The following is a 20,425-nucleotide window of genomic DNA, read 5'->3' as shown; positions in this document are numbered from 1 at the left end:
CCGTACTTGGGCAGCAGCAAAGTTCTCTCTCATGCATTAACTTCATCCTCAATAGAGAAGGAGGGTGTCAGAGCAGGTGCAGTTAGCTCCCCAGCCAGGCCTGAGAAAATGAGGCACACGTGGAGCGTTTGTTAGGCGGTCCTGGGCAGCCTGAAGTGAGAGTTTCCCAAGGAGGAGCAGCTGAGGAGCAGAAGGTCAATCTAGTGTTTGGTTACATCGGGTGGGGAGTGAGGCAGAAACCCCATATTCTCCTGAGTTCCTAGGGGTGAGTACCAGTCCCTCTAACTGAGGGATGGTGACTAAACAATGGACACCTTGAGATGATGATACTCGTGAGAGAAAGATGTCAGCGGTTATAATCCAAGTGGCAAACAGGTATTGAGATGCTGTGTCCATCTTCTCTGCTAATCCTAACATCAGCCCTATAGGTTAGGTGCCATTATTATTCCTGTTTTATATTAGAGGAAACTAAAGCTTTGAGGTTATATGACTTGCCCGAGATCACACAGCTTGTGAGTGGCACAGCTGGGATTTCAACCATGCCCTGATCTGCCCCCAAAGCCCGAATTCCAGACCCTCTGCAACACCAGGCCCACAGCCAGGGAGGAGGAGCCGACTGGAGCACCCCTCCTTGGCCTGTGTGCACAGAATGTTTCACTGCCTCTAACCGTGCTGCAGGCCCAGTGGGCAAGAGGGATGATGACAAAGACACGCGCTCCATGCTCAGGGCCGGCAGGGCAGAGAGCCCTGTTGGAAAAGAAGCTTATTGGGAGGTCTTTGTAAAATGAGCTGTCAGCTCCTTCATCCGTAAAATGAGAGGGCTGGGCCCAGTGACCCCAAAAGGCCTTTCCAGCTCTGAAATAGCATGAGTTCTGGGTCTGTGGGAGCCAGGGCATTAGAGTAAGTCCTTATGCTTGTCCTTCAGTTAATGCGTTGCCTGGCCCTGCCTGAAAATGCTCCTGCAGCAACTCCAGGCCTGGCAGCTCTGGGAATCCATCCCCGGGCAGGGAGAGATCTAGTCTGCTGTTGTCGCCATGGGGTCCTTTGTTAATTCATATAGTCGACAAACATTACAAATATTACATGTCAGCAACTCGTGGGAGCCTGGAATGTAAAGTAACAGATTGACTTGTTTGGCAAACAAAATGAAGCAGCCAGATGAGCACTGGTGCCCTCCCGAGAAGTCACACTGAAGACAGTTACAAGACCCCCAAGCAGATTCTTCTTGATGTTTTGTGGAAAGCCTGTTTTGAGTCCTAAACAATGTGGCCGTTTTGTGCTAGGCGTAGGCTCCATCCTCCTGCTTAAGCCTCACACCACCCCATAAAGCCAAAGACTTCTCTCCATTGCAAGGGAGGGGAAAATAAGATCGGTGAAGTTGTGTAACTACATCAAGTGAGCATGATGGTGTGGAAAGCGCCTGGGCTTTGAGGTCAAAGCTGAGCCACCTTAGGAAAGTAGGTTAACCTCTCTGAAGCTCGCTTTTTCTCATCAGTGAAATGGGACCATTTGTAATACCTAATTCAAAGGATTCTTGCTAGGGTCAAAGGAGATGTTACAAATAACCGGCCTGACTCTCGAGGTCCTCAATGCCTGACAGCTCCTCGTGTATGGAGGCCGCATGACGCAGTGGTTAGAAACAAGGATGCTGGAGCCTGCCTGTCTGGGTTTCTGCCCCAGATTCACAACATATTGGTTTGTATCCTTGTGCCTTGGTTTCCTCACCTGTAAAATGGGGATCATATTAATAATAACACCTGCTTTGTAGGATTTTATCAAGATTAAATTTTTTTAAATTGCAGTTCCTGGCACAGAGTATGTGCAATTAATATCATTGCCATTGTGTTTCGTTGTGTTTTGATGTTTTGTCACTGTTGATGATATGCTACGGAGGAAAGTCATCAAGTGAGGTGGAAGTGGTCTGGCCACGGTTTGTGGGGTGGAAGGGTCGTTGTGTGAAGGGGAACAGGTGGGAATAGGCTCAGCATGGGTCTAGGTCTTAGAGGGACTTGGATGGCAGACAGAGCTCTCTCGTTAAGTCCTTTCCTTGTCACTGTGGAAGCCCACGCCTCACCTGTTTTAGAGTCTGTCACCTTCCCTTCAAGTCGCCTGGCATCACCCGTCAGGCAAATGGGGCTTCGGTGGTAGCAGGGATTTATCAAGCGACAAAGCTGGGCTATACAGTAAAGTTTATTTTTAGTGACTTCATCCTCCACTTCTTTAAATTAGCTGCAGGGCTAATTTGAGGGACTTCTTTGGTGCATGGTTAGCATTTTCTGCAGGAATGCCAACATGATACATGTGCATTTGGAATCTGCTAGTGACTGAGGGGACTCGCCTTGGCCAAACAGCAGGGAAGGGGACCTGTTTATGTCCCTTTGCCATGCGGCACCACTGCCACAAGGCTCTCCTGCCAAGCCACGGGGCTGCCTGGGAACGTGATCCAGGGTGTTCTCTCCCCTTTTGTCCCACATATTCAAGCAGTAGTTGCTAAATCTGCGTGTCTGAAGCTCCCTGTCTCTATGCCCATTACAACTGCCCTAGTTCAGGTCTCATTTTCTTTCACCTAGACCAGTGATTCTTAGACTTTAGCCTGCATCAGAATCACCCACAGGGCTTGCTAAAACAGATTGCCCAGCCCACTCAGAGTTTCTGAGTCAATAGGTCTTGGGTGAGATCCAAGAATGTGCATTTCTAACAAGTTATCAGGAGGCACCGATGCTGCTGGGCTGGGGACCGCATTTTCAGAATCGTTGACCTAGACTGTTCCAGTAGCTTTCTAGTACCATCCACCGTTCCCCTCTCAATTCAGAACGCATAGTGCTAACAGATGTATTCATCTGCACCACGATGTTAATCTTGCCATTCCTTTCCTCAAAATCCACCACATTCTTCTCATTCCCTACACTACTATGTCCGAGCACCTTTCTCTCACATTCAGCGTCCTGTATGACCTAGACCCATGCTGGCTCGCTCATCATCACACTGCCAAGTCACTGTTTATATATGGGTCTTGTCTTCCCTCACTTGGTCACATGCTTCTGGGTGACAGGGACTGTGTCCACCTCACTCTTATATCCGAGGCCTCTGGGCATGTGAGTGCTTGGAACATGTTTCACGGATGAATAAATTATTGAAGGAATGCTTAACTAGAGATGGAAATTAAGCAACTTTTCGGCAACTAGAATTTGACCTTGCTAGACCTACTTCTCTGCTTTGTTAATTTCTGGAACGGTATACTGCTTATACATAAGAAGAAAAGTATCTGATTTGATTTAAATCAAATTATCACAAAAGCTATATAGTGAACTAAGCGTGGGGTGTGTTGTGAGACAGTCCCAAGTATAAATCCTGATTTCACTACTGATTGGGTGAGCTTGGGCAAGTATTCAGCCTCTCTGGGCCTGTTTCCTAATCTGTAAAATGGGAATCGTTTCCACCTACACTGTAGAATTGTTATGAGAAACAAATGAAATAATATAGGTAAGTTGCTTGGAGCAGTATTTGACATGTAGTAGGCCCTTGATAAATTGTGATTTTTAACAGTTAACTTTCCAGGCAAAATAGAGATAGTTGGTTTTTCACAAGTTTCAATGAAAAAGAATTCCATTTTATTTGAAAAATGCTAATAGATAAAACATTCCAGAACTCTTTGACCTATTTTGATGAATCAAGGATATACCAAATTCATTTTTTTTATTATCCCAAAGGACTAGTCAATTTGATTTATATTTTCTTTACCAGTCACTTTTATTTCATAAGCTTGACATTTCCATTAAAATGCTATTAAGTAAAAACAGGATCTTACATATTTGTGATGGCTTGGATCTCAATGTGATAATTGGAATTATCTCCAGCAAAGATTCCATTTCTCATTGTTTTATTTCCTCTTACATATCAGCTATATCTTTAGTGCCTTCTTCCAGTTGAGTAAAACCACTTCCCTCTGAATTTGTGGTTGAGTCCATGAAAATGATATCTCTGGCTTTCAAGACTCTTTTCATCATGAGGTTATTAATTGCGATTCAGGAATGATGGGAAATGGTGGTCATCCACTAAATACAGCAACCCTTGAAAGAAATTTGAAAGGCTATTGCTAGAAGGAAAACCAGACTCATTCTGCAAGGCTCTGGAGGCAGGATGGGCGGCAGGAATTGGACCCTGGAGAAAGACATTCGCTGGTTACCATTGGGAACACCTTTCCAGTCTGAGGTGTCCTAGAGGTGGTGGGGTTCCCATCACCAGGGCAACCGCAGCTAAGCCTACGATCCTGGATGATGTGCTGATCAAATGACTGGCTGGTGTTAATGTCCTTATCTATCTGGGTTTAAATTTCTTTTCTAGAATCATTTCAAAAATGTTCTGGAACTAGATAGTGGTGACAGTTACACAACAATGTGAATGCCTGAAACACCACTGAATTGTCCACTTGAAAATGGTTAAAATGGTGAGCTTTATGTTTATTATTACACTACGATAAAATAATAAATGACATCGTTGGACAGAGTGATCTCCAAAGCCACTTCTAGCTATAAGATTTTATGCTTCCTTGCTAACAAGGTGAAACCCCGTCTCTACTAAAAATACAGAGAAAAAAAATTAGCTAGACGGGGTGGCACGCACCTGTAGTCCCCAGCTACTTGGGAAGCTGAGGCAAGGAGAATCGCTTGAACCTGGGAGGCAGAGGTTGCAGTGAGCCGAGATCATGCCACTGCACTCCAGCCTGGGTGACAGTGCGAGTCTCCGTCTCAAAAAAAAAAAAAGATTTTATGCTTCTGAGAGGGAGTACGTCACTCAGAGGACTGATCACTGACTCTATTTAGTCAATTGACAGACCATGTGACACTAGATCTCTAACTGAGGGGGAATGGTTAATTAATACAGAATATTTCATGTCATGAGAAATTACACTCATGAAAACACTTAATACCATGGGAAGATACTTACAATGTAGGATATAAAAAGAAGGATTTGGAATACACGTAATGCAATCCTAACTTCATAAATATAGATAAGAAATCAAAATGTTAATAGTGTTGATCTCAAATTTGTAGAATTACAAATGATTTTAATTCCTTTATACATTTCTCAGAATGTCTACAAAGAGCATGACTTACAATTATAATCTTTAAAAAAACTCTTTAAAATAAAAAATCAATAATTCCACATAGGATTTGTAACCCGCAATGTGAATTATGATGTGTATTTGAATAATGGGGTAGTGGGTCAGAGGCAGTGGCTCACACCTATAATCCCAGCACATTGGGAGGCTAGCCAAGGCAGGAGGATCGCTTGAGGCCAGGAGTTCAAGACTAGCCTGGTCAATGTAGTTAGACCTTATCTCTACAAAAAAACTTAAAAATTAGCCAGACTGGCCAGGCACGGTGGCTCACGCCTGTAATCCCAGCACTTTGGGAGGCTGAGGCGGGTGGATCACTTGAGGTCAGGAGTTCGAGACCAACCTGGCCAACGTGGCAAAACCCCATCTCTACTGAAAATACAAAAATTAGCCAGGCATGGTGGCACACGCCTGTAATCTCAGCTAATCAGAAGGCTGAGACAAGAGAATCACTTGAACCCAGGAGGCAGAGGTTGCAGTAGTAGTGAGCCAAGATCACGCCACTATACTCCAGCCTGGTTGACAGAGCAAGACTCTGTCTCAAAAAAAAAAAAAAAAAAAAAAAAAAAAAAAAAAAAGCCAGGCTAATGGTGGTACACACCTGTAGTTCTAGCTACTCAGGAAGCTGAGGCAAGATTGTTTGAGCCCGGGTGCCTAGGCTCAGCCTAGGCTACAGTGAGCTGTGGTTGTACCACTGCACTCCAGCCTGGGTGACAGAGTGAGCTCCTATCTCTAAAAAAAAAAAGAAGAAAAAGAAGAAGGACTGAGTATGGTGGCTCGTGCCTGTAATCCCACCACTTTGGAAGGCCGAGGCCAAGGCAGGTGGATTGCTTGGGGTCAGGAGTTCAAGACCAGCCTGACCAACATGGTGAAATCCCGTCTCTACTAAAAATATTTAAAAAAAAATTGACCGGGCGCGGTGGCTCAAGCCTGTAATCCCAGCACTTTGGGAGGCCGAGACGGGTGGATCACGAGGTCAGGAGATCGAGACCATCCTGGCTAACACAGTGAAACCCCATCTCTACTAAAAAATACAAAAAACTAGCCGGGCAAGGTGGCGGGCGCCTGTAGTTCCAGCTACTCGGGAGGCTGAGGCAGGAGAATGGTGTGAACCCGGGAGGCGGAGCTTGCAGTGAGCTGAGATCCGGCCACTGCACTCCAGCCTGGGCGACAGAGCAAGACTCCATCTCAAAAAAAAAAAAAAAAATTTAGCTGGGCATGCTGGCACACACCTGTAATCCCAGCTACTTGGGATGCTGAGGCAGGAGAATGGCTTGAAGCAAAAAAAAAAAAAAAAAAAAAAGAGTAGAATTACAGTAGTAAAATAGAAACAGCAGTGGATCAGTGGCTTATTAGAACTGAATTATAATTCCAGTTCAGCTAGACGATACAGGTGCAACACCTTACCAAGCCTCAGTTTCTTCTTCTGGAACAGGGGCATTGTCATAACTGCACAGAGTGGAGTGAAGAGCAGATGGCCGCCTGACTGTGGACGGTTCTGCCCACTGAGGAGTCCTTTGAGCTATTTTCATTGTTATAGAGTGTATTCCAACTGTACATTTCCAAATCTTTCCTTGAATAAAAACTTACTGAGTGCTTATAAAGTCATTGATTGCCACTTACCCAGTAATTTAAGGGCTAATTTCCGATAAGAGTGTCGCCTTTTTTCTCATCTTTCTTCCTATAACCTTAATGGGAAAACGTTTCATTTCATCTGAAAAGCAACCACCTGATATTTACTGTCTTAAGTTAAAGGTGATGATGACAAAATCATTTTAGCTGGAGGAAAATTGCAGTCCTTTGGGCACATTTGCCTCTCCCAAAGAGTCAGGACTCTCCTCTTTGTGGGACAGAGCATTTCGTTCCTTAAAACCCTCCACACTGTTGAAGTTGAAAAGAGATTTAAAGAGATTTTTCCCTCGTGCTTTTCTGCTTCTGCCCTCTGCCTGTCCTTGCTTTGAGATCAGCATCAAGACCCACTAAGGAGAAACCAGGAATAAGCCTTCCAGGACTTTTTAGTCACACAAGGGAGTTTTTCCCAGAGGCTGGCTCCTTGAACTGGGATGAAGGGAGGACCCTTTGTGTAGGGCTATCAAGCATGTTGTTTCGCTGTTGAATTTAAAAGTGCTTACAAGTTACAAAACATTGTAACCTTAATATTTTGAGGCTTATGTTGCAAACTTTTTCAGTTCAACAGATTCAATGAGACTTTCTCAAACACCAAGTATGTTTCAGGTCCTATAGAAATAGGAGTGACATTTCTATATGAAACAGATGTAGGCGTTCAATGAGCTCACAAAATGGTGAGAGAGACTGGCATGTAAACCAGTGCAGTGCAGGCGTAACAAAGCAAACAAGGAAGCACGTCCAAGGAATGGGGGTGAGGCATGAGAGAGAGGGACCCGTGTGGTCAAGAAGCCATCTCAGCTGGTTTTGAAAGTGGAACAGAAGTGTGCCAGGCAGCCAGGGCCAGAGGAAAGCAGGCACAAAGACACCCAGATGGCCCAACCTGAGCACTGATGGTGTGCTTGCTTGGAAATGAAAGCACTGGGCATGAGGTCATTTAATAAAGAGTAGAGAACAGGCCTTGGTACCATTAATAGCACCACGTCTCAGTACCACGAGATGCCGCCCTAATTTTCTTGGATCAGTTAGTCAACCAGGAAGCATTTACTGGCCATGTATAACATGCTCAAGGTTCTGTCTCAGGAATGAACACAGCAGGTGGCAGAGGGTTTACACCTGGCCCCAGATCCCAACAGGATAGGACGCAGGAGTGGGAACTGAGGTGCAGTTGCAGAGAGGGCCCTTGAGTGTGGAAGGGAACTGGGTGTCCAGGGAGCATGGAGTCTCTGGTTCCAGGGCAGGCCAATGAGTGGCACATTGGGAGGAGCAGTGCACAAGGCTTGGGCTGGAACAGTGTGCCTGGCTGGGGGGAAGATTGGAAATGAGGAGGCCCAAGAAGAGCTCGGGAAGGGCCTCAAGTGCCAGAAAGAGCAGTACAGACTCGGGAGTCCTCAGTGGTTTTAGCAAGTGAGTGACTCAGCCAGGGTGGCCTAAAAAGAGGTGACTTAGGTGCCAGTTTGGAGGATGGATCTATGGATGGGCAAGGCCAGAGGCAGGAGGGCCTTTTCTACAGTCCAGGCAGGGGCAGAGCAGCAGGGGTTGGCTTCAGGACTAAGGAGGCAGAACTAGCCGAGGAGGAGTCGGCGTTTATTCTGTGCTTTCCTGTTGGGTAACTGGCAGATGGTTGTGACATTCAAGGAGATGGGGAATGTAGATTTGGGGCGAGGGGGAATAATATGTAGGTCTAAGATGAGAAGAACATTCTGAGCTAGAGGTGGATATTTAAGAGTTATTAGCTGCTAGTTTTCTTGAACATCAAAATAATTTCTGAATAAACTATCCAGACTAAGGAATCACTACACTATAATCATTTTTTGTATGAATTCCAAATTTTAAAAAACAGTTAAGCCAGAAATATAATTGTTTCTATTCCTAGAATTCGGTAGCTGATGCATCTTTGCAAATTGTTCGTTGAACTGTGTTCTGGCTTCTTGCCAGTCCTCGATGAGATTTTTATATTTCTTAATTATTCAATTACTACCCGTAAGTAAGAGTTTGAAATCAAACCTAGACTGCTACATAATAAAGTATTCTCTTGAATCACGAGTACAGTAAAGGAAGGTTTTCATACTGGGAAACCAGGATGGTAGAAGGAGGAAGCACACATTTCTAGCCCTGGCTCTGCCTTGGTTTCACGTTCTGGCTTTGCTATGTGCTGGCTGTGTGAGCTTGGGCAGGTCACTTCTCTGTGGTTAGTCTTGCTGTCTGTAAAATAAAAATACTGATAATGCTGCCGCCTGAGGAGGTTGTAAATCTCAAGTAAAGGAGAAACTGCAAGGGAAAGTGTTATATCATTAATTCTTTGTGTGCTTCAGGTCTCAGCAGCTTGAAAAACCATTCGCTGGAAAGGAAGATGCTTTGGACGGCGAGCTGACCAGTGCTCCAGACTGCAACACCAACCCCGAAGCCCACCTGCCTTCCATTTGCCTCAAGCAGGTGTTCCCCAAGTACGCAAAGCAGTTCAACTACCTGCGCCTGGTGGACAGGATGGCAAATTTGTTTATCCGGTTCCTGGGCATCAAGGGGACAATGAAGTTGGGGCCAACAGGCTTTCGTACCTTCATAAGGTCAGTGAGAACAGCCTCCTCTGGCTTGGGCTTTGAGCCGGGTGGAGTCCAGTCTCACATCTGGCCGGTCAGGTCTCCCTGACTGCACTTGGGAGAATCTGTGGTGCTGGGTCAGTCCTCCATTTGAGCATAGATTAGCCTAGTGGCTGGTACATGGTAGACTCTCATTTGTTGAGTGAATTAATGAATATGATGCATGTGACAGCATTTGCAACCTTATGTTCATGATTAAAAAACAACTCTGTGCCTACCTTGAGCTGAGTCCTGAAAACGCATACTAATAATCGCCCCTTGGAGTCAGGCAGACCTTGCACTTCTTAAACCGGGCTTCTCCCAGTGGTGCATGGCTGTGTGCCTGGCGTTCGTGAAGCCACAACAGAGAAGCAAGGCACATCTTTCCAAAGTGTCAGTTTCAGGAGGGAAAAGTTAAATAATTCAGCTGATAAATATTTTAATGCATTTGTTCTAATATAAAAATAACATGGCTATATTTTAGAGCATAATGCAAAATTTGCATGAATTTTCAAGATAAAACATGAGATAAAGAAATTATATCTTTGCTGCAGCCTGCAAAGTAAGCAATTGCCACTTGGTTTCCTGAGATTACACATTAATCTCCCTCTACCCTGTGGGGACACTTTGGGGCAATACAGCAGCATTTACTAGCTTCTAGGGCAAGTAACCCTAAGGCAAGGCAAAGAGCACCCCTAAACCTCAATACATCTATCCTGTAAAATGAGGATAAAGCTGCCTGTGCCCTACAATAGTGTGTGTAAGATTAGTTCAGATTGCATAGAAACATCTAGCAAGTGGTAAGTGATCAATAAATGTCAGTTTCTTCTTACAAGGTTAAAAGAATTCCGTGAAATTATATGTATATTTATATATAATTTATATAGATATATATATGGTCCTACACAGAGTCTCGATCAAAGAAGGTTCCCACTTAGTATGTGTTAATCTAATAACTCTAGATCCCTTTAACAAATATGAATGGGTGACAATATGGAAATGTTCCTTAGCAAGTAATTGTATCCTATACACCTCATGGAGTATGTCTGCGAGCACTCAATATGGCTGTTGTTTTTCCCATCACTGATTTTAATATTTTTGTCTTGCACCTCAAAGTCACACTTTTCACAGCTTTTTTCACTAAAATAATTAGAAGTTTTGAGTGGGAAACCACTTTTGTCAAAGGCATGTCTCCAAAGAAGTTTTATAAATTCTAACTCTAGCCCTCTGCTATTCCTGACAGGATGGTACACAAAAGTATTGGCAGGAATTTTGCCGTTTCAGTACACCTGAAGTAGTATTTTTGCAAGATGACTTTGAGAAGGGCTTTGTGTTAGTTTCAGGGGGTAGGGCGGGTGGGGGAGGGAAGCCCAGTGGAAAGAGGACAGGCTTTGGGATCAGACAGGTCTGGCTTCAGAGCCAAGCACATTACTTAATAGCTGTGTGGCTTTGGGCAAATTCCTTATCTTCTCTGCACTCAGTTCTCTCATCTGCAAAATGGGAACAATCATCCCTGCCTTGCAGGATTGTTGTGAGGTTGGGATAATATATCATAGAGCAGCTGGCCTGATGCCTAGTTCATGGGAGCTGCTTGTTCGGTGGGAGTCTTGTGGTTATTATTTCCATCAGGCAGTGGGAATTTTCAAAAAAGTCGATAGGCACTTATTATTTGCACTGAAAAGACTGCCTGACATGATACTCTGGGACTCATTTAGGAATTACATTTGGCTTTCAGTAATAGGTAACCACCTACAAATGGCTTAAATAGTAACTTTCTTTCATATAACAGGAACTTTTGCAGTGGGGGTTCTAGAGCTGGTTAATGACTCCACAATATGATCCATGTTCCACTTTCTGTCTTTTTGCTCATCCATCCTAAGTGCATACTTCCACTTCAGGGTTGTCTTATGGTCACAAGAGGGCTGCTGAAAATCCAGCCATCATGGTTGAATTCCAGACAGAAAGGGGAAGAAGGGGAGGAAGAAAAAAGGCCTCCACAGATGAATTAGATCCCTTCAAAAGCTTTCCTGGAAGCTGTATTCAGTGACTTCCACTTCTATCTTACTGGCTACCACCATCTGCATAGGAAGCTGGGAAATACAATTATTCTAACTGTGCATAGTGCTATCCCATTATAGTGAAAAAGAGAAGAAAGAGAACAGATAGGTAGGCAGGCTCTGCCCCTTTGTGATTCCTGGACCTTGTAACATAAGGAAACAGCTTAGTGACAGAGGCCCCAGGTCATGAGTGCACTTATGGGCACTGTGGAAGTATTTGGGGCCCCGGAGAATGATGAGATTGAGCAAGCTGGGGTGCTTCTCTCAGCATAAGATGTCTGTGGGCACAGATCTTTGGAGCAACGGCAGAAGCTTTCTTGGCCCTCCCCAGCCTTTACACCATCACACAGAAAACTCAGTTCAAGATCAGAGAGCATGAAGGAATGGCTTGGCTTCGTGTGGATGATATCTTGGGAGTTGCACGGAACCCTGGTCCTGTGAGATCTGTTCTAGCTCAACATTATGCTATAAAGGATTATGTCTGGTTTAACCTAACAACTGTTACTGAGCACCTGGTAGCCATGGGACGTTCAAAGGCAAATAATGGGACCCTGCCTGCCCTCAAAGGACTGTCAGTCTAATAGCATGCAATGAACACGTCATTAAAGGCAATGTTTTGGCAGAGTCATGGGGCGGTGGCTCATGGACTCCCCCGCAGGGTGGCATTCAGAGTGCTACAAGCACAGAATGGGGGAGGCTTCCTCTACCTGGTGGAATCAAGGCAGGCTCCCAAAAGGAGGCAGGATTTGGACTGCTAGAGGCAGGATTTTTCCAGGCAGCAGGGAGAGCCTGAGAATGGATGGCATGTATAGCCCAAATTTAGAAGTTAGGTTTATCATCTAGGCTAAATTGCTGGTAGAAACGGAAATGCTTCCTTTTTACTCCTAATAAAGTCCTACTCAAACAGAAGAGAGAGGAGGAGATTTGAAAAATTGCTTATGGTAAGAATCACCATCTCACTTGCCTACAGGTTCGGCAGGAAGCATCAACTATCACAGAGGGCTGGGTAGACAAGGTCGGGGCGGGAGGGCAGGCTGTGGCAAGCTGGAGAGCACATCCCATATCTAAAGGAAGGCTGCTGCTGGGCTCATATCACCAGAGCTTTTTATTTTTCAATCCTAAATATCTACATAAAATCTCAATACACATCTACAAATGTTGGCAATTTGACAAATAATTTTAAATACTGGATTCAGTGAAAGCATGACTGCCCATAGATACCATCAGTGGGTGACCTCTGGTATGAGAGGAAGGAGGTGCCTATTAAGAGGACTGCTATGCCTCTTGAAAAGAAAGCAGAATTGAGAATGGTTCTAACCAAGAAGATTCCTAAAATGCTCTCAGGTTGGAACCAGGTGAGATAAAAAATATAGCCACAAATCTGTCTCTACGTGATAGGCTTTATGACTTTTCACCCTTTTGCTCTCCACAATTAAGGGCATTTGCATGAAAACCCAGGTTTTGCCACATTAGAGACTATTAGGTCCTGCAGCCATCATTCCCAATCAGTGGCCAAGCTCATTAGGGAGCCATGGTGACCGTGACACTGAGAACCACTTCTTCAAGTGGGGACCAGGCAGCCAGTGCTCAGGGACTCAGACTGAGCTCCTCTCCCTCCTCCCTCCCTTCCCAACAAATGTCTGTAGTAATTAAGAATGCAGGAAGAAATGGAGAAAGCATTGCACAACCATTAATAAGTTTTTCTTGGTTTTTCTTTTTCTTTCTTTCTTTCTTTTTTTTTTTTTTGAGACAGAGTCTTGCTCTGTTGCCCAGGCTGCAGTGCAGTGATGCAATCTCGGCTCACTGCATCCTCCACTTCCCAGGTTCAAGTAATTCTCCTGTCTCAGCCTCCTGAGTAGCTGGGACTACAGGCGTGCACCACCATACCTGGCTAATTTTTGTGTTTTTGGTAGAGATGGGGTTTCACCATATTGGTCAGGCTGGTCTTGAACTCCCCACCTCAGGTGATCCACCCGCCTCAGCCTCCCAAAGTGCTGGGATTACAGGCGTGAGCCACGCACCTGGCCGGATTTTTCTTTTTCAATTGTACCAGAAAATCCTAACAGCAACCTAATCATAAAAGATGAGATTCTCTGCCTTTAGATTTCTCTGAGTATGTTCAGTCTTGCCGGCTAAATTTAACAGCATGCATTTTCTCTTGCTAACAACCCTTCTCTCTCTCTGTTCCACTTTGGTTTAAATTTTGCTTCATTATGAATTAATAATATTTATGCCATATGTTAAATCAAACCAAGTGCCCTTCTCAGGAGCACTTTGAAAAAGACATATTCGCTGGCGAGATACACTCCTCTCAGCGCTCCCACGCAAATGGCAGAAGTTGAACTTGCTTTTCATCTGTTCTACCCACTCTCTCTCTCCAAGCTCCTTGAAGAGAACTAGAGGGAAGAAAATAATAAACACTCCGATTGAATTTATTTCCAGTGTCCATCTCTCATAATGTGCTGCATAGATCAGCAGTTTTCGGAGTGAATTATGCTAATGCCAGTCTGGCCATATTCTATTTTTCTTTTTCACCAAGAAATGAGAAATAATGAACTGTTCTTCTCTCGTCTAGACTTAACTCTCTCTAACCGGCTTTTCATGTCACTTCCTCAGGAGGCACATAATAGTAGCACACATTACCATGAATTAAGTGCCTCTTTTCTTCTTTCTTTTTTAACATTTTATTTTATAATAATTGCTGGGGTGTGAAGCCACCTTTTCCCCAAGAAATAGACAGTATCTGATTGATTTTTCAGCTTGATGGCTATCTTGGAGGAAGATGCATTTTTGTCATTCTTCTTCCATTGGATTACTGATTTGGGGGGCATCTATGTAATTCACAAATGAAAATTTTTACAAATGTGTCCCACATCAGACTTGGACATCAATTTGCATATGCTGCATTTTTCATGATGGCAGCCCAGAAATTAAGCAGTTTGCCAAAACCAGGTTTATTTCTAGGAAATGCAGCAGCTTCTCTGTACCACAAGCATTTGCTTCATGTGAGGTTCTCCCACTGGGTGGCTTCTGATCCTGGGCCTCCTTCTAGGTTTTTCTTCCTTTCCCCTTTCCCCTTCCACTCCCTTTTATCATAAGATTATATTAACATGCTTCATAATGGATAGCTGTGGGGGACTTTATTCTCTCAGAGGCAACATGGTGTGTTAGAATGTTCTAGAATAGGAGCGTAAGGCGCCTTGCTTCCCCCTCTGTCATTAACTCCTCAGTGACTTTGCTAATCTCCCCTGCTTCTGTGACCATCCCTTTCCAGCAGTATTGCACGCCTTGGATATCAATGGCCTTTCAAAGCCATACCTTTTAAACTGGAGTTGTCTTCTTGCCCCCCTAGATGTTTAGGTAGTGTGGTTTTTAAAAAATAAATATTGATCATTTGTTAACTTTCACATTATAGAATCCTCTCCAGAAACAACAACAACAACAACAAAACTTCTTTTCTGCACAGAGAAGGATGAACACAAAAGAAATTCTATAAATAGGATTTTATGGAGTGGAAAAAGTTGGTTCCTAAATTTCCCATGAGATGTCAGTAGTTGTTAAGAGGAAATGAGAATGATCGTTTCAAATCTTTCTATATTTGGACTCCTAATGAACTTAAATGATTTGTGATTCTTTCCCATCATATGTGCCCAAATTCCTTTGATTCTGGGGAAACACACACACACACACACACACACACACACACACACACACAGACTATTTCTTCAAACTGGTTCTACATCAGAGAGGAAGGATGCAAACTGCCATTTGCCACTTCCCCATACGTGCCAGGCACTGAGCTAGTCCTTAAAAGATCCTTGTATGGTGAACAGTCTTTTTCTCACTGTACAAATTGAAATTTGCTAATGTAGATGCAGAGAGCTTCCATGACTTGCACAAGGTTACACAACAAAGCCAAGATTCAAACTCGTGTGTATTTGACTCCAAAGCTCATCTTTTCCATGCACACTTTTAACCTATCCTTTCCTAGAAACTTTTCTGGCTTCTCATGATACCCTATTTCTCAGACTTTTCTTCCACTGAAGAATTTATCCTTCCACTCATTAGTCATTTGAGGAACTGCATCCCCAGGCATAAGGGAAAACTGTTCTCAATGATTAAGAGCCACATTTTTACTGCAGACTCTAAGATCACGTACAGTCTCTGAGAGCGGTATCCAAGGCCCATTCAGCTCTTCCTTGCTGTCCAAGCCCAGAATACTGCCTACACAGAGAGGGCACAAATAAATTTTCATTGAGTGGATAGATGGATGAAAAATTCATTCCAAAGTCTTGATATCTTGACCGTTGGAGTCATTCATTTCCTGTTTGAGTTTGTTGAGAATGTTTGGTAACCACAGGGCAAATCCAAGCACCCTGGTTGTCTTAGCCCCAGCCCCATATCCCAAAGCTTCCAACAGGAGTGCTTTAGAGACTCCAACCTACTGGTCCCTGGCCTGAGACCTGGTTTCTTGATTCCTGAATCCCTCCTGCAGCCCTGGACTGGGCCACCTCCCCACAGCTCCCAAGCCCACTACTCTTATCTTCCAAGGAAGGGCTAGATGTGAATTCCAGCTGTGTGACCTTGGACAAGTCATGTCCCATCTCTTGAGCCTCAGCATATGCTTCATGGAAATGGTACTAGGAATACCACCCTCAAAGAATGGTTAAAATCTAGACAGCTAATGAGCAAGAAAAGCCCTAGCATACAGATGGTGCCCAAGAAATGCCTACAGAATCAAGATTCTTTTAAGGCATTTGCATTTCCTGCCTACCGCAGCCAGCATGGATCCCTCCTCTGTCCCAGTAGCAGATGTTGCAATCAACTGTATTCGCAGGCATCACTAGGGAGGAAGAGTTACCTTGGAAAGGGAATAAACGGAGAATTTCTGTTTTAAATTACGGCTCCTGCTAGAGGTTTGACACTTCTATTTTCTACCTGTCAGAAAAAAAAAAAAAAACTATATACCACTGGTGAGTGTGGTTTCCCTTTTAATACTCCATTAACCCACAGAGCAAGCCAGGCAGCGCTCCTGTCTTGTGGAAGAGCAGGTAGCCCAGAGGACACTGATATGATAATTAGAGGACACTGTGGCTGTTCCTAATGAAGCTTTGTAAATTAGCAATGCAGGCTGTTAGAATACCCTGGGAGAGACTGGATCATCGTCCCCCACAGAACCCAGTAAATAGCCGTCTTGGTGACAAGTGATGTGAAAACCTCTGCGTCCATTGACATGTGGTTACTGGGGCTCAATAACTGTGTGCTGATGTGCTTTGAAGTCTGCCACCGTGACTTGGGATTGAAATACAGAGCAGGAGCCCAGGAGGAAGCAGGGTGTGCATTGATGGCCTGGGAAATATAGGCGGGAAGAAAGGAAGGGAGGAGGGAGGAAGGGGGCAAGAAAGTGTGCTGGCATACAAGGAGCACCAGGCTTGTCTGGGCACCATGCGGGGCACACCCCCCTGCCACCGTCATTAGGGGTGTGCTTGGGTTTGGAGAGGGGACTCTGATGCCCAACCCTGCTTGCCAATCAACCCCTCCCCTGTCCAGTCCCTAACAGAGCTGTTCACACAAGGGATAATGACAAATGGGAAATCAAAGAGCCACTTCATCATTAGCTGAGGCAGTGGATGTGGATTCGTTTGAAAAGTTGAAAGCAGCATTGAATGTAGTTCAGCCAACCTGACAGCTGGCGCGGAGGCCTAGCTTTCAGGATTCCCTGGACAAATCCAGCCTGCCTTGGGACAAGCCTCCCAGCAAAATCCTGTCCAAGGCAGGGGTGCACCTGGACAAGCCAAGGGCTGCTTCCAGTTTGAACAGAGAGCCCAAGCCTTGTACACAGACATTCAGACTGGTGCGCTCCATTTCTCCACAATGGGCAGGGTCACTCACTTGGCTCCAGGCAGCCTCTGGGATGAGATGACTCTAGATCTAGAAGAAGAAAAGGGAAAAGGGGGAGAGAGTTGGGGAAGGGAGCTCACAATTGCTGTGGGCCTACCAGGTGACAGGCACCATGCTGGGTTCTTGGCATGTACTCACAACCATGTGGGCAGGTATTATTACCTTCATTTTAGAGCCCAAGAAATAAAAGCACGGAAGGTTTAAGTAAATTCCCCACAGTCACACAGCTAGAAAAGGTTCCAGTCAGGATTTGAATCCTAATCTGTCTGATGCCTAAATCTAAATCATGCTCTTTTCAGCATACCAGACTACCCTCCACTCCATATTTCCATACAAAAAAAAAAAAAAAAGGCTGGGGAGGAGTAGGAGGATTCTAAACACCCCTGCTGCGGCGTGGACAGGGAGCACCAGTGCTGACATCAGACTGAAAACCTGTTTACTGTGGCCTCCCTGCACCTAAACAAGTGGAGCATCCGAAGCTCAGGGGCCGCCCCCAACAATCCTCTTGTCAATTCCAGGTGACTCCCCTAAAGTCAGGAACGACGAACCTCCCCGGCAATGCTGTGTCAGCCCGCACAGAGCAGCGAGGACCCAGCCTGTGCTGTTCTGCTCTATAAATCTGGGGCTTAGTGTGGCTGATTAGGGGCTTATATAGAATCTTCAGGTGGCAGATTAAGATGAGTAAAGGACAGAAGCCTTGAGCCCTTGTCCGTAGATTTGTCCTCAGGGACTCAGCTGGTGAGCATTTCCAGTGGGAAATTGCTTCTGGACAGTGGTGATGGCTTCAGCCTGTACTGGTGACATGCTGTCATCCCTGGGTCATCTGAGCATGACACCGTCAGCTACCTGGACACTGGCAGGAGAGGGCAGCGCCAAGGGCCCAGCTTCCCTTCCTCTTTCTGGAGACTGAGAGATAGGACACGTGCATGGGGGCATTTCTTGACATGTGGAGTTCATTCCCTTTTGGAGCAGACAGGGACCCACACTGCTGTGTAAGGTCAGGCTGACACACAATGACTGTAATAAAGACCGAGACTCAGGAAGGTGAAATGTTTTAACCAGGGCCATGCAGCCTTCAAGTGGCAGAGCCAGGCTACAACTCAAAACTTGCTGTCCTGGCCAGGCACAGTGGTTCACGCCTGTAATACCAGCATTTTGGGAGGCCGAGGCAGGTGGATCACCTGAGGTCAGGACTTCGAGACCAGCCTGGCCAACATGGCAAAAACCCGTCTCTACTAAAACTACAAAAATTAGCCGGGCGTGGTGGTGGGCACCTGTAATTCCAGCTACTCGGGAGACAGAGGTAGGGAGAACTGCTTGAACCCAGGAGGCAGAGGTTACAGTGAGCTGAGATTACACTACTGTACTCCAGCCTGGGCGACAGAACAAGACTCTGTCTCAAAAAAAAAAAAAAAAAAAAAAAAAGACTTGCTTTCTTAAAGTTCTCGCTCTTTCCAGCCCTTTAGACCTCTAACTAACCAAATGGCTGAACTTACAGGAACCCAAGGATCTAACTTGCTTACATCATGCCTTCTCTTCTACTGCTCCATGCTGGTCACCTTGCAGCAGTTCCAGCTGTGGTTAGGGAGGATATTCCAGACCCGGAGCACCATCCAAACAAAGACAATGTCAGTTAGTTCAGGCTGCTAGAACAAAAATGCCACAGTCTGGGTGGCTTAAACAGCAAACATTTATCTCTCATGCTTCTGGGCTGGGAAGACCAAGATCAAGGTGCTGGTAGATCCAGTGTCTGGTGAGGACCCACTTCCTGGTTTGTAGACAGCCGCCTTCTACTATGTTCACATGGTGGAGAGTAGAGAGGAGGCAAGCTCTCTAGTGTCTCTTCCTAGAAGACACTATTCCCTTTCTCAAGGGCTCCACCCTCACGACCTAATCACCTGTCAGAGGCCCCACCCCCTAATACCATCACCTTGGAGGTATTAGGATTTGCTGATTTTGTATTTTTTGTAGTAGAGACGGGGTTTCACCATGTCGGCCAGGCTGGTCTCGAACTCCTGAGCTCAAGTGATCCGCCTGCCTTGGCCTCCCAAAGTGCTGAGATTACAGGCGTGAGCCACTGCGCGCAGTCCAGAGGGTGTTTTTCTAAAAAAATTATAATAGCCATAACTGATATTTCTACAGCTCATCACAAAACTTCAAGGTCCTTTCATGCATATTTCCTCATTAAATGCCCTGGTGAACCAGTGCAGTAGGCACTGCACTGCCTATGGATTTGGGGAGCACAAACATTCAGTCCCTAACAGGAGTGGAGGAAAGATATACTGGACAGGTTTCAGGCTGGCAGTGACATGTCACTTCCCATTGTTGGCAGGAACTGCAAACTCAGCAGCAGCAGCCTGTCCATGGCCGCCGTGGACATCCTCTACATTGACATCACACGGAGGTGGAACTCCATGACCCTGGATCAGCGGGACTCAGGTACCTGACAAATGCCTCTGCCATGGCCTGTGGGGGTCCTGACAGGCGTGGGTGGTATATTTTCTGTTCCTTCTTGTCAAAGGTTCAGATGGGGGAAGATGATGCCATCAGATCCAGACGTCATCCAGGGATTGAGCTGAATTTAAATCCTGGAGCATTGTCTGCCACCAAATTCTCATGCCACCGTTAGCATTCTTTGCCTTTGCTTAAGGCTCAGATTCCATCCATACTGGGAACACTCAGTTATTCATTCATTTGTTCACCCCTCACACATATTTCCTGAGCATGTGCTGGGCCCAGCCTTGGGTGGGCTGGAAGATATAGTGCTTGGTTCTTGTCCTGAAAGAATTCACTGTAGCATTGGGAGGCAGATGAGAAAATGATGCTGGGTAGTAGGATGCCTGGCTGTGGGGGAGAGAAGCTCAAAGAAGCTATCCGGGAACCCAGCGGAGGAGCTCCTCATCCAGGGAGGGCCAAGGAAGACTTCAGGAGAAAGGTGTATGGGATCAGCTGGTGAACAGGGCTGGGACAGACACTCTGGCAGGGCTATTGCCTGGCCTTGGCATGGACACAGGAGAGGCTGTTGAGCTTAGATCGTATCAAGTAGCCCAGATGGGCTAGAGCAAAAAGGGATGTGAGAAGGGGTAGAGATGGGGTTAGGGGAGCTGTCAAAGCCTTGAATACCACACAAGAAATTTTGATCT

General features: G+C 45.4%; 1 protein-coding gene across 9 annotated transcripts in view; it reads left to right on the top strand.

The window, feature by feature from the left end:
- The window catches only part of LOC105487164 (tubulin tyrosine ligase like 11), a 273,149-nt gene that overhangs the window by 211,347 nt on the left and 41,377 nt on the right, over positions 1 to 20,425 (top strand). For all 9 annotated transcript variants that reach the window (XM_011750504.3, XM_071078272.1, XM_071078273.1 and 6 more), the window contains 2 exons: positions 9,061 to 9,312; positions 19,615 to 19,721. In XM_011750504.3, the coding sequence (XP_011748806.2) occupies positions 9,061 to 9,312; positions 19,615 to 19,721 (359 nt within the window). The remainder of the gene's footprint in view (positions 1 to 9,060; positions 9,313 to 19,614; positions 19,722 to 20,425) is intronic.

The sequence above is a fragment of the Macaca nemestrina genome, chromosome 14 (assembly GCF_043159975.1).
Source record: "Macaca nemestrina isolate mMacNem1 chromosome 14, mMacNem.hap1, whole genome shotgun sequence".
In the NCBI taxonomy this organism is placed as follows: domain Eukaryota; kingdom Metazoa; phylum Chordata; class Mammalia; order Primates; family Cercopithecidae; genus Macaca; species Macaca nemestrina.
The sequence above is the reverse complement of the archived record's forward strand: the minus strand, read 5'-3'. Positions and strand labels throughout refer to the sequence as shown.